This window comes from Drosophila erecta, unplaced genomic scaffold (genome assembly GCF_003286155.1).
Source record: "Drosophila erecta strain 14021-0224.00,06,07 unplaced genomic scaffold, DereRS2 tig00000012-arrow-arrow-pilon, whole genome shotgun sequence".
NCBI lineage: Eukaryota > Metazoa > Arthropoda > Insecta > Diptera > Drosophilidae > Drosophila > Drosophila erecta.
Genome location: NW_020825197.1, coordinates 1 through 15,805, shown reverse-complemented (window position 1 = coordinate 15,805; position 15,805 = coordinate 1). Strand labels below are relative to the sequence as shown.

Genomic DNA, 15,805 nt, shown 5'->3' with positions numbered 1-15,805 from the left:
GAGGGTAAATTGGTTATTTCAGATCAATAAAATGGTTTGCGAATTTCGCAAAGGCCTAAAAATGTACGGAGCCTCTTTTTGTCATTTATTTTGCTGGCATCCATGTTGATTTTTTATCAATTATCCTGGCAAATTCTTCGACCTAGGGTTCTGTCAATATATCTCATGTCAGGCCACTTCCGCTCATTATTCCGAGAAAATGCTTGGGAGTTTACTCGTTAATGTTATTCAAATAATTCAAATTCAAATCAGGCATTCGATGAGCTAGCTATGAAATTAAATTACGCTTTACTTGAAGTGTGCTTAGATAACGTACAAAATGAAGAAGCTATAATGCAATTTAAAAATAGCCCATCTAAAGTTCACGTTTCAGTTTTTTTTTTGACTGATAGCTGAAGGTTTTTCTTTGGTACTTAATAAAAGGACAGGTTGAAATGCATAGGCCAACAACATTATTATACGCAAGGTGCCAATCAAAAGTATGTCTACCGAGCTGCACTTAATTAAAGAGCATTTCATTAATTTTTGATTAACAATTATGTAAAACTGCAAATGTGTGCCGAGAATGCCGAAACAGGTGAAATAATTACATGTTGTTAGGACGTCATTTGGTATTCTGCTGGTACAACCCAATATCAAAAAATAAAAATGTGCAAAGGCTGAGCAAATAATTGCAAATTAAGGGAGGCACCAGAGACTGAAGCCCTTCAATATAATGTTGGTAAAAAAAAGGGAAATCACGTACAATTCGAGCTGTAGATATGTGCGTCATTAAAAATATAATAACGTCTTGCGTTTTCCTGGAAAATGGGCAGCAGTTCATATTTTTTTGAGCTTGCTTAGCGGTCTTTTAGGCTGAACGCAAAGATTATTTAACATTATAACTAGGCACTCGAGAAACATTAAAATACTTTGGAAAACCACAGTGTGTTAAACAATTGCCTATAAGGTCTTTACAGCGGCTAATAGAATTATCGTTTTGCTTTAGAAAAGTCGTCAAACCAAGATAACCAGCTTATATCAAAAAGACTAACAAATTTTCTCTACTATTCATACTTTAATGGAATTCAACCTTTCGACGTTGCAAAAAAATCTCTGATAATAAGCGTCACAGAAATACAATAGTCTAGAGAGCCAACTAAAGCCAGCCTATCAGTAGATAAAAATGCGATCAGATTCGGAATTCCAAAAAATGAAGAAAACTGAACAATCAGATTAATTTAATGTACCCATACCACCTAGTCAGCCAAAGTAAAGCCTTACGATCTAATCTATTGATAAGTCGCCCACCAGGGGACCTATAAAAGACACTGTTGGCGAACTGAATAGCCATCAGTTGTGGGCTCTACTAGAATATGAAGACTTTCCTGATTTTGGCAATCTTTGCTCTAGTCGGTAAGAACAGACACATATTGCGAATCCCTCAGAAATGCCTTTAGCAATGCCATATGCTCCTTCTAACAGCTTCGGCTTATGCTCTGGAGGAATCCGAGCGCGTCAACGGGGAGAACGGCTGGTACGTTCCCCAGGAGGACGGCTCCTTCGAGTGGGTGGACATGGATGTGGCTGAGGAGTGGATGGAGGCCCAGGAGAAGCTCGAGGGCCGTGGCTTGACCACCGTTCCCGTGAACTTTTACCTGTACACGCCCAAGAACCCCTCCAGCAGCAAGCACATCTACGCCACCACCAAGTCCATTTCCAAGTCCAACTTCAACCCTGCTCACCCCACCCGTTTCGTGATCCACGGCTGGACCCAGAGCCACTTGAACAGCATGAACTCGGACATCCGCAAGGCCTTCCTCTCCAGAGGAGACTACAACGTGATCGTCGTCGACTGGGCCCGTGCCCGCTCCGTGGACTACGCCACCTCCGTCATGGCTGTCGGCGCCACCGGAAAGAAGGTTGCCAAGATGATCAACTTCCTGAAGGACAACCACGGTCTGAATCTGAACGACGTGTACGTGATTGGTCACAGCCTGGGCGCCCATGTGGCTGGCTATGCCGGCAAGAACACCAACGGCCAGGTGCACACCATTGTGGGTCTGGACCCTGCCCTGCCCCTCTTCAGCTACAACAAGCCCAACAAGCGTCTCAACTCCGATGATGCCTGGTATGTGGAGTCCATCCAGACCAATGGTGGCAACCTCGGATTCCTGAAGCCCATCGGCAAGGGAGCCTTCTACCCCAACGGAGGAAAGACCCAGCCCGGATGCGGATTGGACCTGACTGGCGCCTGCTCCCACGGTCGCTCCACCACCTACTATGCGGAGGCCGTCAAACAGGACAACTTCGGAACCATCAAGTGCGGAGACTACGAGGCAGCCGTCTCCAAGGAGTGCGGCAAGCACCTACTCCAGCGTTCGCATGGGAGCTGATACCAACGCCTACATGGTCGATGGCGACTTCTATGTGCCCGTGAACAGCAAGGCTCCCTTTGGCAAGATCAACTAATGGCTGTACAATAAAAACGACGCTTACAAAATAATTCGAATTCTTTTAAATTTTCAAATCTGAAAAGGGGTGGCAAAAAATATGGTATTTTACTCATAAGAATGGTTTCTTATCTCTCATCGCTCAATGCCAAATATACCTATACATAATCAGAGCAATGCTAAAATTCAGTTGGTTGTCATAAATCTGACAGGCTGAAAAAATTGAAAATTGATTGAGGTATGTTAGCGATGATAATATAATAATATAATGTATAATATAAAGTATATCATAATGTATTGGCACTGTGCTTTTAGCAGTAACTTCTCCGCCAGTTTCGTCAAAGCGTTTTCCCACTTTGTATGCCATGTTTGTAATTATAATTAATGAGCGAATGGCAAGCGCAATTTTGTCAGTGGCAAAGTCAACTGCCACATCTATTTGCATAATATGATAGTGGAAGGCACCACCCACAAGACGTCACCAGTAAATATTTGAATAACGAACCGCCTGCCGGAGGTGGTCTGTGTGTCCTTGTGGCCCAATTAGCACTCGAGTATGTCAAGTATTCCATAACGCGTATATGCACCTGGTGCATACTTCAATTGAAGATTGAAGTTTCACGCTTTCTACTTCAGATTCATTCAGTTAATCGTCAGATAGGATATTTTTAGAGCGAGCTCTTGACAGTCTGATAAGGAGTTTTTTCGACCCGACGGAAGTGGCCAACTTCCCACCTAGAGTTTTGTGGGCCAGAGTTTCCTAATAACAGGACGAGTAGTGTATTGTAAGCATAACAAGAAGGTAAAGCAAATATTAGTCTCACGAACGTTTAATAAGGATGAGTCCGACTATTTGCCAGCTGTTGCTATTAAATTTGCTTAATCAAACGTCAAAACCCCTATATCAGTATGTGAGCCAGTGTGCCATGAATACGATACTCTTCGATATGCTATTAATTCAAAATGCTTACTGAATCTGTATATAATAAACTATAATAAAGTTAAAGTATTGGGTGGTCTGCGGTTTGTGTTCATGTTCATACTCGCGTTATTAATTGGATTAATTACTCAATAAGCGATGATTAAGTGAAAACGGATTTTTGCCTGAAAGTATGCTGTACTTTTTGGAAAAATGTTTAAGTTGTAACTTCCGGTTAAGCGGCGTAATTGTGAAATTACACTTCCTGTTTACTGCTGCAGCAAAAAAAGATTGTTTTGCTGGTTATTTTCTTGTTTTAATGCCCCAGCTCTGCACCTTCGTTGCGTACTTCATACCACAGATTACAAACCACCAGCTGACCAAGATAACACAAGTCGAGCAAAACAAGAATGCGCTGGAGTGTTAAATTAAATGCCCATTTAATGATACCTACAATTACGTCCACTTAGCCCGACTTACAGGAGATTAAGTTAGTTGAGGACGCCAACCATTGTAATCGATAGCTGATAGTGGAGGCAACTGTTTGCTGGCATTCATGACTCGTGTCTGGATTTAAATTCCATAGTCTTTAACACCCAACAATCAAAGAATCAGTTTGCAAATCGACCACAAATGGCGCAATTGATAAGCCAATCAGCAGAAAGAAGAGCTCTTTAAAAAAAGGGGCAGTATGGCCGGCAATCAGATTAATTCAAATGTACCTAAACCTCCCAGGCAGCAAAAGTAATGCCAACCGATTTAATCATTCGGTGATAAGTTTGCCCACTGGTGAAGTATAAAAGCAATGGTTTTCGAACTGAACTACCATCAGTTGTGGACTCTACTACGTTATGAAGACATTCCTGATTTTGGCATTCTTTACCCTGGCCGGTAAAATATAAAAAACAAAATTAAATTTCTAAAAAATCCTATCTAAAATGTAACACGTCCTTTCAGCTTCGGCTATTCCGATCAAGGAATCTGAGCGCGTCCATGGGGAGAACGGCTGGTACGTTCCCCAGGAGGATGGCACTTCCGAATGGGTGGACATGGATGTTGCCGAGCAGTGGATGGAAGCCCAAGAGCTGCTGGAGGGCCGTGGCCTGACCACCGTTCCCGTCAAGTTCTACCTGTACACCTCCTCTAACCCCACCAAGGGCAAGAAGATCACCGCCACCGCCAAGTCGATAGATGCCTCCAACTTCAACTCCGCTCACCCAACTCGCTTTGTGATCCACGGCTGGACCCAGAGCTACTCCGCCAGCATGAACAAGGACATCTGCAGTGCCTGGCTCTCCAGAGGAGACTACAACGTGATCGTCGTCGACTGGGCCCGTGCCCGCTCCGTGGACTACGCCACCTCCGTCATGGCGGTCGGTGCCACCGGAAAGAAGGTTGCCAAGATGATCAACTTCCTGAAGGACAACCACGGTCTGAATCTGAACGACGTGTACGTGATTGGTCACAGCCTGGGCGCCCATGTGGCTGGCTATGCCGGCAAGAACACCAACGGCCAGGTGCACACCATTGTGGGTCTGGACCCTGCCCTGCCCCTCTTCAGCTACAACAAGCCCAACAAGCGTCTCAACTCCGATGATGCCTGGTATGTGGAGTCCATCCAGACCAATGGTGGCACCCTCGGATTCCTGAAGCCCATCGGCAAGGGAGCCTTCTACCCCAACGGAGGAAAGACCCAGCCCGGATGCGGATTGGACCTGACTGGCGCCTGCTCCCACGGTCGCTCCACCACCTACTACGCCGAGGCCGTCAAACAGGACAACTTCGGAACCATCAAGTGCGGAGACTACGAGGCTGCCGTGTCCAAGGAGTGCGGCAGCACCTACTCCAGCGTTCGCATGGGAGCTGATACCAACGCCTACATGGTCGATGGCGACTTCTATGTGCCCGTGAACAGCAAGGCTCCCTTCGGCATGATTAACTGATAGAAATTCAATAAACTACGAAATTGCTACCAAATCCTTGTATTTATAAACATTGAGTATTTTTCTTGTTATCGAAAAACCGACTCTCAGTTTATAGCTTTCTTGACGGATCTATAAACCATATCATTGTTAACCGACCATTTTGGTTTATTGACATTTATGGTTTACATATTACGGTCTACTACGCCGAGGCCGTCACCGAGGACAACTTTGGATCCATTAAGTGCCATGGCTACGAGGCAGCCGTGTCCAAGGAGTGCGGAAGCACCTACTCCAGCGTTCGCATGGGAGCTGATACCAACTACATGGTCGATATCGACTTCTGTGTGCCCGTGAACAGCAAGGCTCCCTTTGGCATGATTAACTGATAGAAGTTCAGTAAACTATAAAATTGCTACCAAATCCTTGTATTTATAAACATTGAGTATTGTTCTTGTTATCGTTATATCGTTATATTGTTAACCCACTCTTAGTTTATAGCTTCCTTGTCGGATCCATAAACCATATCATTGCTCACCAACCGTTTTGGTTTATTGACATTTATGGTAGCACTTGACCATTTTTTGTATTACCTTGAGTTATTTAGTCATTAGTTAGCGATGGTTTTATTGTTGAAAGAAACAGTGGTAAGATCTGATTTAATGGACCTAGTAAAACAAAGCATTATAGTATCGAGGTTAGGGTTGTGACCCTGAACCTTATCTGTGCGTTGATGCAAGTCGAAAAGCTCCACTGTATTAGGTTTTACCCTTATCATCTTTGCTGGAGAAAACGATACGCTATCAAAGTATGACGTTCTAATCGTTTGTATCGGCCCTATCTTACTATTGAGAAGCTGTCAAAGCCTCAAGTGCTTACTGACATTTAACGGTGATTACGGTTATTATATCAGGCCTATAAAAAGGGAGAAATTAGTGCTTTTTCCACCACAATTGTTTTGAGACCCCCAACATGAAGGTGTTTTTTGTTCTTGCCGCCTTACTGGTAGCAGGTAAGTGGTCCTTCATATTGGCAATAGGGACATTTAATTCATAAACTACTTCTAATAGTGAGTGCCCTGCCCATTGAGGAGCGCGTCAATGGAGAGAATGGCTGGTTCATCCCCAGGCTCGATGGAAGCTTCGAGTGGATGGACATGCAGGATGCCGAGGAGCTGATGTCCAACGGAGCCCAGATGGAGGGCCGCATGAGCACCAACGCCGTGAACTTCTACCTGTACACCAGAAAGAATCCAACCGATGGCAAGGAGATCAAGGCCAAGTCTGGCTCCGTGGACGATTCCCACTTCGACAGGCATCATGGTACCCGGTTCGTCATCCACGGCTGGACCCAGAGGTATACCGATGACATGAACACACGCATCACCAGGGCCTGGTTGTCCAAGGGCGACTACAACGTGATCGTCGTTGACTGGGCTCGTGCCCGATCCGTGGACTACGCCTCTTCCGTCCTGGCTGTTCCTGGAGCCGGAGGCAAGGTTGGTGAGATGATCAAGTACCTGCACGACCACCACGGCTTGGACTACGACAGTCTGGAGGTGATTGGCCACAGCCTGGGAGCCCATGTTGCCGGATACGCCGGAAAGACTGTCGGAGACAAGCGCGTCCACACCATTGTTGGTCTGGATCCTGCCCTGCCCCTCTTCAGCTACGATAAGCCCAACAAGCGTCTGTCCACCGACGATGCCCACTACGTAGAGTCCATCCAGACCAACGGCGGCAAACTGGGATTCCTGAAGCCCATCGGCAAGGGAGCCTTCTACCCCAACGGAGGAAAAGAAGCAGCCCGGATGCGGAGTGGACGCCACCGGTTCCTGCTCCCACGGACGCTCCGTCCTCTACTACGCCGAGGCCATCACCGAGGACAACTTTGGATCCATTAAGTGCCATGACTACGAGGACGCCGTGGACAAGAGGTGTGGCAGCACCTACTCCAGCGTTCGCATGGGAGCCATTACCAACGCCTACATGGTCGATGGTGACTTCTATGTGCCCGTGAACAGCGAGGCTCCCTTCGGCAAGATCGAGTAGAAGCATGCTCTGAATAAAGTACATTACTGAATACTCCAAAAAATACAATCTTTCTTTCATTTCGGAGTTTTAAGAGCTATAATAATAATTGTGGAAATCGCCAACCTGTAAACACTTATCTTAAGAAATTGCATTTATATTTCAATTATTCATTAACTTAATCCGATTTGAAGAGCATAGTGCGTTCCGAAAGTATTTACGCTTTGTCGTATAGAGTCGTATTTTGCTAGCGCCTAATTATACTCAGCAACCCCATCGATATGGAGGACCTACTACCGCTCAAAAAAGTACTTATAACTGAAGTACACTGGGATTTTCGAAGCTCAAGTGCTTCTCAATCGAGAAAAATCACGAAGTAGATTAGAAATATTTGTGAAGCATTTTGTGTGGTTTCCCTTTAAGGTGCGTTTCGCCTTATTGGGGATTACAAACACAATCATTGAAAAGGAATAAACAGCCCGCAAATGATAAGATTATCTTATAATCCATCCTGATCCTATAACATAAGCTTTTGATAACATACAGCCTATATAAGCTCCGGTAAAATGGTGCAGTACGTTAGATTCGGCGAAGATATCAATATGAGGGTGCTCATAGCTCTAGCAGCGTTCTTGGCAGCAGGTGACAACTTCGGAACCATCAAGTGTCACGACTACCAGGCTGCGTTGGCCAACGAGTGCGGAAGCACCTACAGTGGAGTTCGCATGGGAGCCATTAACAACGCCTACATGGTCGAGGGCGACTTCTATGTGCCCGTGAACGGCCAGGCCCCCTTCGGCAAGACCGAATAGAGGGGGTACTATTGTATTCATCATCTTATCAACTTTACTCCAATAAAGTTTAGTCATTCTTTGATTTCGATTTTCAAGTACTCGCAAGTGAAGTGCACTAGGATTTCAACCACTTAAAACGTTGTGTTGTATTCCGTCGGTATACTGTCACATTTAAAAGTAAACTTTATAGATAGCATATTCCCATGGGCTGCCATATACTCGATAGATGCAACACAAGCAACTTAATAATGCCATTAGCATACTATCAGTTGATATTATTACCACATATATACAACTCTCAACAACTTATAGCAGTCGTTTCCGGATCTCAAGTGGTCTGGCTATTGATAAGTTACAGCCTATAAAAACCGTTGTAATGAAGCACACTTAGCACCACTTCATTTTGCGGAGATACCAATATGAGGGAGATATTATTTCTGGCAGCATTGTTTGTAGCGGGTAAGTCCTAATTGGCTTTCCAACCATTTCGACTTAAATAATAATTTCCTGCACCTTAGGTTTCGCACTTCCCATTGAGGAGCGTGTCAATGGCGAAAATGGGTGGTTTGTGCCCCAGGAGGATGGCACTTCTGAGTGGATGGACAAGGAGGAAGCTAAAGACCTCTTAGAGAACATTTCCCCTATCGGCTTCCGTTCCAATGAGGTGTCCTTCTATCTTTACACCAAACAAAACCCCACGGAAGGCCAAAAAATTACGGCCGATTCTTCTTCAATTGTGGCCTCCCATTTCAACAAGGACCATGGAACTCGGTTTGTCATTCACGGATGGAAGGGAAAAATATACGGATAGTATGAATGTCGATATAACCAAGGCCTGGCTGTCAAGGGGAGACTTTAACGTGATCGTTGTGAACTGGGACCGATCCCAATCCTTGGACTATGCCATGTCCGTACGTGCTGTTCCCGAAGCTGGAACCAAAGTGGGAGAGATGATCCAGTACATGCACGAGAATCACGGTATGTCCCTTGAAACTCTTAAGGTGATTGGTCACAGTTTGGGTGCCCATGTGGCTGGATATGCCGGAAAGCAAGTTGGGCAGAAGAGAGTCCACACAATTGTGGGTCTGGATCCTGCCCTGCCCCTTTTCAGCTACGATACTCCCGACAAGCGTCTATCCAGCGAAGATGCCTTCTACGTGGAGTCCATCCAGACCAATGGCGGTGGTGAAGGGATTGTGAAGCCCATTGGAAAAGCCACCATTCTATGTGAGTGGAGGAAAGAAGCAGCCTGGATGTGGACTGGACCTGGCAGGAACCTGTTCCCATGCACGATCCGTTCTCTACTACGCAGAGGCCGTCACCGAGAACACTTTTGGTGCCCATCCAGTGCCAGGACTACCAGGCTGCTCTGGACAACAAGTGTGGCAGCACCTTCAGCCGCGTCCGCATGGCAAGAGGATACAAATGCCTACAATGTGGAGGGCCACTTCTATGTGCCTGTAAACAGTGAGGCTCCATTCGGGCAAACTGAATAAAAACAATAAACTGAGCTCCCGAAAATCAGGTGGTCTATTTTTGTCAGTCTATCTGCATCTTGATACGGCTCTCAGGGGGTGCTAATCACTGTCAAATCGCCAAGTGCTTTGTCGCACGTCAGTGGATAAGGATAGGTTCACCTGTTCTCTGTGGAATTTGAGTCGCCATTCATGAAGGGCTTCTTTGGGCAAGTCACTGTCACGTTGTCTTCAGATATTCTGCATTTTTAATCAAATCGTTTGCTGGGAAACGTCTCATTGGCGAATTGGTTTTCATTGATACGAACATATATTGTGTATTCGCTTGCTTATGTTAAATTTAAAGTTGCTTCTTATCTCAGCAATTAAGATATTGATATAATATTAAAATACCTTTATAGCAGTGACAAAGATCATTTCTTTGATAAGCCATTCACTGATTTCAGGATTCAAAAGCTTTTGCGATTAGTTATACCCGTTACTCGTAGAGTAAGAGGGTAGACTAGATTCGTTGTAAAGTATGTAACAAGCTGAAGGTAACGTTTCCGATTATATCAAGTATATATGTTCTTGATCAGGATCAATAGCCGAGTCGATCTGGCCATGTCCGTCTGTCCGTATGAACGCCTCGATCTCAGGAACTACAATATTTAGAATGTTGAGATTATACATAGACCCAGCGAAGTGTTTGTTTCCAAATGTTGTCACGCCCTCACTAACGCCAACAAGCCCACAAAACTGTCAAACAATTTTTAAGTTTTTTTTTTCATTTTATTACTTTTCCCCCAATTTCTACCGATATTCCAGATAATGTTGAAATTTCTCGTTTGCAGTTTCACTAGCTGAGTAACGGGTATCTGATAGTCGGGGGAACTCGACTATAGCATTTTATCTTGTTTTATATTTAAATTGGTGGCCAGCTGTGATGTTTTGGCAGCAAAAAATAGTGATTAGAATTGACGAATTGGCAACAAGCAAGCAACTGAAACCCGCCAGAAAACAAAACGCGATACAACAATTTTAGTAAAATAGTAGCAAAATCCACTATCATTCACTTGTGCGTGAAAGGAATAAGATTTATATCTTATTTAAATAATTTTAAGAGTAGTGCAATGACATGGACACACCTTTAATTGAAATTGCAGAAAGATAGTCTATCTCTCCACACAAAGATGATAATAGCACTGATCAAATAATACGTCAACAGTTGTTGCCTATCTGAAACGTGAACTACTTCATGGGGACACGCGGCCCAGAAGAAATCAAATTATATTCAAGATGGACATTCAACTTAGAATAGATTGCCGAAACACATGTTCCATCCTTATCGAGGCGGTCGATGGTCCGAGTGGCCAATCCAGTGGGCTATCTTAAGTGGTATGTTTCAACTTGTCTGTGATTTGATCGACTGATCGGACCCACCTCCCATATAAAGTAGCTACCACGCCACCCACAGTTGTTAGTTGAAGGTTGACTTTGCCGCTATGATGAAACTGTTCCTGGCCTTCGCCTTTTGTGTCCTGGCGGGGTAAGTACGAGAAGGTTTCACACTCAGTACTATATCGTCCTTAATAAATTATTTGCACTTCTTGCGCATCCTTAGCTAATGCCGTGGAGGATCGTGTGAATGGTGAGAACGGATGGTATGTGCCCCAGGCCGATGGTACCATGGAGTGGATGGACCGCGAGTTCGCCGAGGCCTACTTGGAGACCAAGAACCGCATGGAGGGACGCAGTGTTCTGAACCCCGTGACCTTCTACCTGCTACACCAACTCCAACCGCAACTCTCCCCAGCGATCAAGGCTACGTCAGCATCAATCTCTGGCTCCCACTTTTAACCCCAATCACCCCACCCGCTTCACCATCCACGGATGGTCCTCCAGCAAGGATGAGTTCATCAACTACGGAGTCCGCGATGCCTGGTTCACCCACGGCGACATGAACATGATTGCCGTGGACTGGGGACGTGCCCGTTCCGTGGACTACGCCTCCTCCGTTCTGGCTGTTCCCGGAGTCGGTGAGCAGGTGGCTACCCTGATCAACTTTATGCGCAACAACCACGGCCTGAACCTGGACAACACCATGGTGATTGGTCACAGCCTGGGCGCCCATGTCTCTGGCTATGCTGGCAAGAATGTGAAGAACGGCCAGTTGCACACCATCATTGGTCTGGACCCCGCCCTGCCCCTCTTCAGCTACGATTCCCCCCAACAAGCGTCTGAGCTCCAATGATGCCTGGTATGTGGAGTCCATCCAGACCAACGGAGGAACCCTGGGATTCCTGAAGCCCATCGGCAAGGGAGCCTTCTACCCCAACGGAGGCAAGAGCCAGCCCGGATGCGGTGTTGACCTGACCGGATCCTGCGCCCACAGCCGCTCGGTGATCTACTATGCCGAGTCCGTGCCCAAGAACAACTTCCCCACCATGCGTTTGTGGCGATTACGAGGAGGCTGTGGCCAAGTCGTGCGGTAGCTCCTACAGCTCCGTCCGCATGGGAGCCACCAGCAATGCCTACATGGTCGCCGGAGACTACTATGTTCCCGTCCGTAGCGATGCTCCCTACGGAATGGGCAACTAAGTCCAGTCTTTAAACTAATAAATTGAGTGAAAGCTCTGTGAGCGAAAGCAATCTGTTGTGAGCTTTTATTTTACCGATATTCCATTGTGGAGCGCAAGTTTGGGGACTAACTAGATTTACTTATAACTGAAAGCTTTTCAATACAAAAATGATTTATAAAACAAAAATTGGGTTATCTTTCTAGCGGTTGCGATTTCTATTATTTATTTCTATTATTTTAATTACAATCTTTATACAATAAAGATTTTTAACAACCTATGTGGTATTACTTTAGTTAGAGGATTAACATTTCCGAGCCCAAATAAGGGTTCCAAGAATTTCGTTAAGTGCTAGTAACGTATTTTTTCCGTGGTATTAGAATCTCACTGATTAAACTTGATCTAATCACTTCCCTGGTATTGCGCAGATTTGGCTCTCATTCAACTTGTGCAGACTGAAGGTATAAATACCAGTACGAGGAACAACTAAAAAACCATTATAAATATTCACTTCAACGATGAGATTGTGCCTTCTTGTGCTGAGCTGCGTGATGCTGGTAAAGACTTAGCACATTGATAGTTTTCGGTAACCTAGCATGAATTGTATTTAGCCAGCGCCTGGCCGGTCGACCACCTTTCGGTTCGAGTTCATGGCATCAATGGATGGTTTGTCCCTCAAAGGGATGGTGGCCTAAAGTGATGGTAAAGCGGAGGCGGAGCGCGAAATGAAATACTTGGAGACGCTGGAAGGTCGCCTGTCCACCAACACGGTTAACTTCTACCTATACACGCAGCAGAATCCTAGCCACTGGACAGCAGATCAAGGCTACCCAGGCCTCCATCGATGCCTCTAACTTCAATCCCAAAATCCAACCAGGTGGGCATACAAGAAATCAATTTACACTTCAACTAACTGCAATGGCTCTTTAGAATTACCATTCACGGCTGGAACTCGAATTACACAGGATGGTGTGAACACCAGGATAGCCGACGCCTGGTTCCAGTACGGAGACTACAACATGATTGCAGTGGACTGGGCGCGTGGACGTTCCTTGGAGTACGCTACCTCTGTAGCCGGAGCCCCGGGAGCTGGCAAAAAGATAGCCGCACTTGTGGATTTCCTTGTGGAGGGATACGGCATGCGCCTGGACACTCTGGAAATTGTGGGCTTCAGTTTGGGCGCCCACGTTGCAGGACACACCGCCAAGCAGGTGGCTTCTGGCATCGTGGGAAAAGTCGTGGGTTTGGATCCGGCCTCCCCGCTCATCAGTTACTCGAACACTGAAAAACGTCTGTCCCGCGATGATGCCTTATATGTGGAGTCAGTACACACAAACGGTGCAGTTTTGGGCTTTAGCCAGCCAATTGGAAAAGCTGCCTTCTACATGAACGGAGGCAGATCCCAGCCAGGTTGTGGTATCGATATAACCGGCAGTTGCTCACACACCAAATCAGTTCTTTATTACGTGGAGGCGCTGCTGTGGAACAACTTCCCTTCGAAGAAGTGCGCATCCTACTTGGACGCCAACAAGAACAGCTGTGGCGATACGTACAGTTCAGTATGATGGGTGATGCCCGTAAACTTCTTTGTCGCAGAGGGTATCTTCTATGTGCCGGTAAACAAGGATTCCCCCTACGGGTTTGGAGAGGTGAGCAGTGGCGGAGAGGTTACAACCAGCTGCTCCTGCAGTTACTTCTACTGTCGATGGTGAGGATGAATCGACGACAGAGGTCTCCCCATCGACGACCACAGATAAGCCAGAGGAGGCGACAACTGATGAACCCGAAGAGGATCCACAACAATCAAAACTCCCGAAGACTCCTCTACTACAACCGAAAAACCAGAGGAGTCCTCTACTACAACCGAAGCACCAGAAGTTTCAACTACGGAAGCCTCAGAAGTCGAAACTACCACCACTACTTCAAAAGATGAAGAAGTGGAATCGACTACTGAAGGGCCCGAAGAGGTGACCCTACTACTACTAAGGCTCCCGAGGACCCCGAAGTGACCACCACTACACCTAATGATATTGAGGATACGACTACTGAAGATCCCCAAGAAGGAACCGAGGACTCGACCACCGCAGCTCCTGAAGAAGTCGAATCGACGACTGAAGGGCCCGAAGAGGTGACTACTACTACTAAGGCTCCCGAGGACCCCGAAGTGACCACCACTACACCTAATGATATTGAGGATACGACAACTGAAGATCCCCAAGAAGGAACCGAGGACTCGACAACAGCAGCTCCTGAAGAAGTGGAATCGACGACTGAAGGGCCCGAAGAGGTGTCTACTACTACTACACCGAATGAAATTGAGGACACGACTACTGAAGATCCCCAAGAAGGAACCGAGGACTCGACCACCGCAGCTCCTGAAGAAGTGGAATCGACGACTGAAGGGCCCGAAGAGGTGTCTACTACTACTACCCCTAACGATATTGAGGACACGACTACTGAAGAGCCCCAGGATGGAACCGAGGACTCGACCACCGCAGCTCCTGAAGAGACTACAACGACCGAGAAACCCGAAGAACCTTCCACTACAACCGAAGAACCCGAGGAGTCCACTACTGAAGTTTCCGAGGAGTCTACAACAGAAGAGCCCGAAAACAATCCTACATCAACCGAAAATCCTGAGGAGACGTCTACAACGACCGCAGAACAGGAAGTATCGACTACCGTTGAACCGGATGTTGATAGTACTGTGGATCCAGAAGGTGACCAATCGACAACGGAGGACCTCGAGAATGAATCCACAACCGCTGTTCCCACGGAGCTTCCGGCGACCCCAACCACGATTTCCACTGAGCTTCCTTGGACGACAACCACAGTTCCCTCTGAGATTCCTTCGACTACTGGGGTTCCTCCCGAAGCTCCCATCACCACCCTGGCTCCGGAAGTTCCCTCAACACCGCCACCGAAAGATTGGAAACACCAAGAACATCTTCATTTTTAACGTGTTTTTTGGTGAATGTAAAGATTGAAAACAAAGTGAAAAATAAGCCAATGCTTCCACTTAGTTCTCGCCCATTTGGCGAAGAAAAAATAAAAATAAAATTGAAATATCAATGCATGTCGGTTGTTTTAGCTGGTTTGTTTTTCTCTATTTAACTAAGAGAATAATTAAGGTTGCTTTGGAATGACTCACAATTAATAGTGACATAGACCAGAAATCCATGCTATATGTCAAGTTAATCAGCTCGAACACTTGATTATTACTGAGACAGAACGTGCTGATTAGTATGTTCAAGTTCTTTTATCGCATTACCGCCAGTCACTGCTGCTTTCGATGGTGGCAATCAAAAACTTTCCGAAAAGTCCCGGTTACCAAATGGCTACTTCCAATTAACTAGATTTATATACTTGGAACTTATCATGCCTGCATATTTATTATTCATGCGAAATCAATAGACTACGTTATATGAAATTATCAGGTTGGAAAAGTCGTTGCCCTGATTAGAGCATATACTGTTTCTTTTCTTCCTCTTCTCTTCTTTCTTTTTTAGATTTATATATTTTTATATTATCATATAGAAATACTTGCAGAACTAATCAATTGCACATTATTACTCGACATAATTGTATTCTTTCCTTACGCAGATTTCATCCACGTCAATAAGGCAATCTCTCACGAACAAATTAAAATAACTGCCAAACGGACATTTAAGTTTT

The 15,805-nt window shown here is 45.7% G+C and overlaps 2 protein-coding genes and 4 pseudogenes across 2 annotated transcripts; all 6 read left to right on the top strand.

Moving 5' to 3' along the window:
* Positions 1 to 1,328: 1,328 nt before the first annotated feature.
* On the top strand, positions 1,329 to 2,417 carry LOC113563850 (pancreatic triacylglycerol lipase-like). The gene is made up of 2 exons (XM_026976371.1): positions 1,329 to 1,395; positions 1,465 to 2,417. The coding sequence occupies exons 1-2, from the start codon at positions 1,356 to 1,358 to the stop codon at positions 2,373 to 2,375; spliced, it is 951 nt and encodes a 316-aa protein (XP_026832172.1). The 5' UTR covers positions 1,329 to 1,355; the 3' UTR covers positions 2,376 to 2,417.
* A 1,748-nt stretch (positions 2,418 to 4,165) lies between these two features.
* LOC113563848 (phospholipase A1-like) lies at positions 4,166 to 5,344 on the top strand. Its single transcript, XM_026976368.1, has 2 exons — positions 4,166 to 4,242; positions 4,309 to 5,344. The coding sequence occupies exons 1-2, from the start codon at positions 4,203 to 4,205 to the stop codon at positions 5,292 to 5,294; spliced, it is 1,026 nt and encodes a 341-aa protein (XP_026832169.1). The 5' UTR covers positions 4,166 to 4,202; the 3' UTR covers positions 5,295 to 5,344.
* Positions 5,345 to 6,213: 869 nt separating this feature from the next.
* On the top strand, positions 6,214 to 7,369 carry LOC6555066 (annotated as a pseudogene).
* Positions 7,370 to 8,516: 1,147 nt separating this feature from the next.
* LOC6555068 lies at positions 8,517 to 9,598 on the top strand (annotated as a pseudogene).
* Positions 9,599 to 11,056: 1,458 nt separating this feature from the next.
* On the top strand, positions 11,057 to 12,203 carry LOC113563852 (annotated as a pseudogene).
* Positions 12,204 to 12,575: 372 nt separating this feature from the next.
* LOC113563853 lies at positions 12,576 to 15,124 on the top strand (annotated as a pseudogene).
* The last annotated feature ends 681 nt before the right edge of the window (positions 15,125 to 15,805 follow it).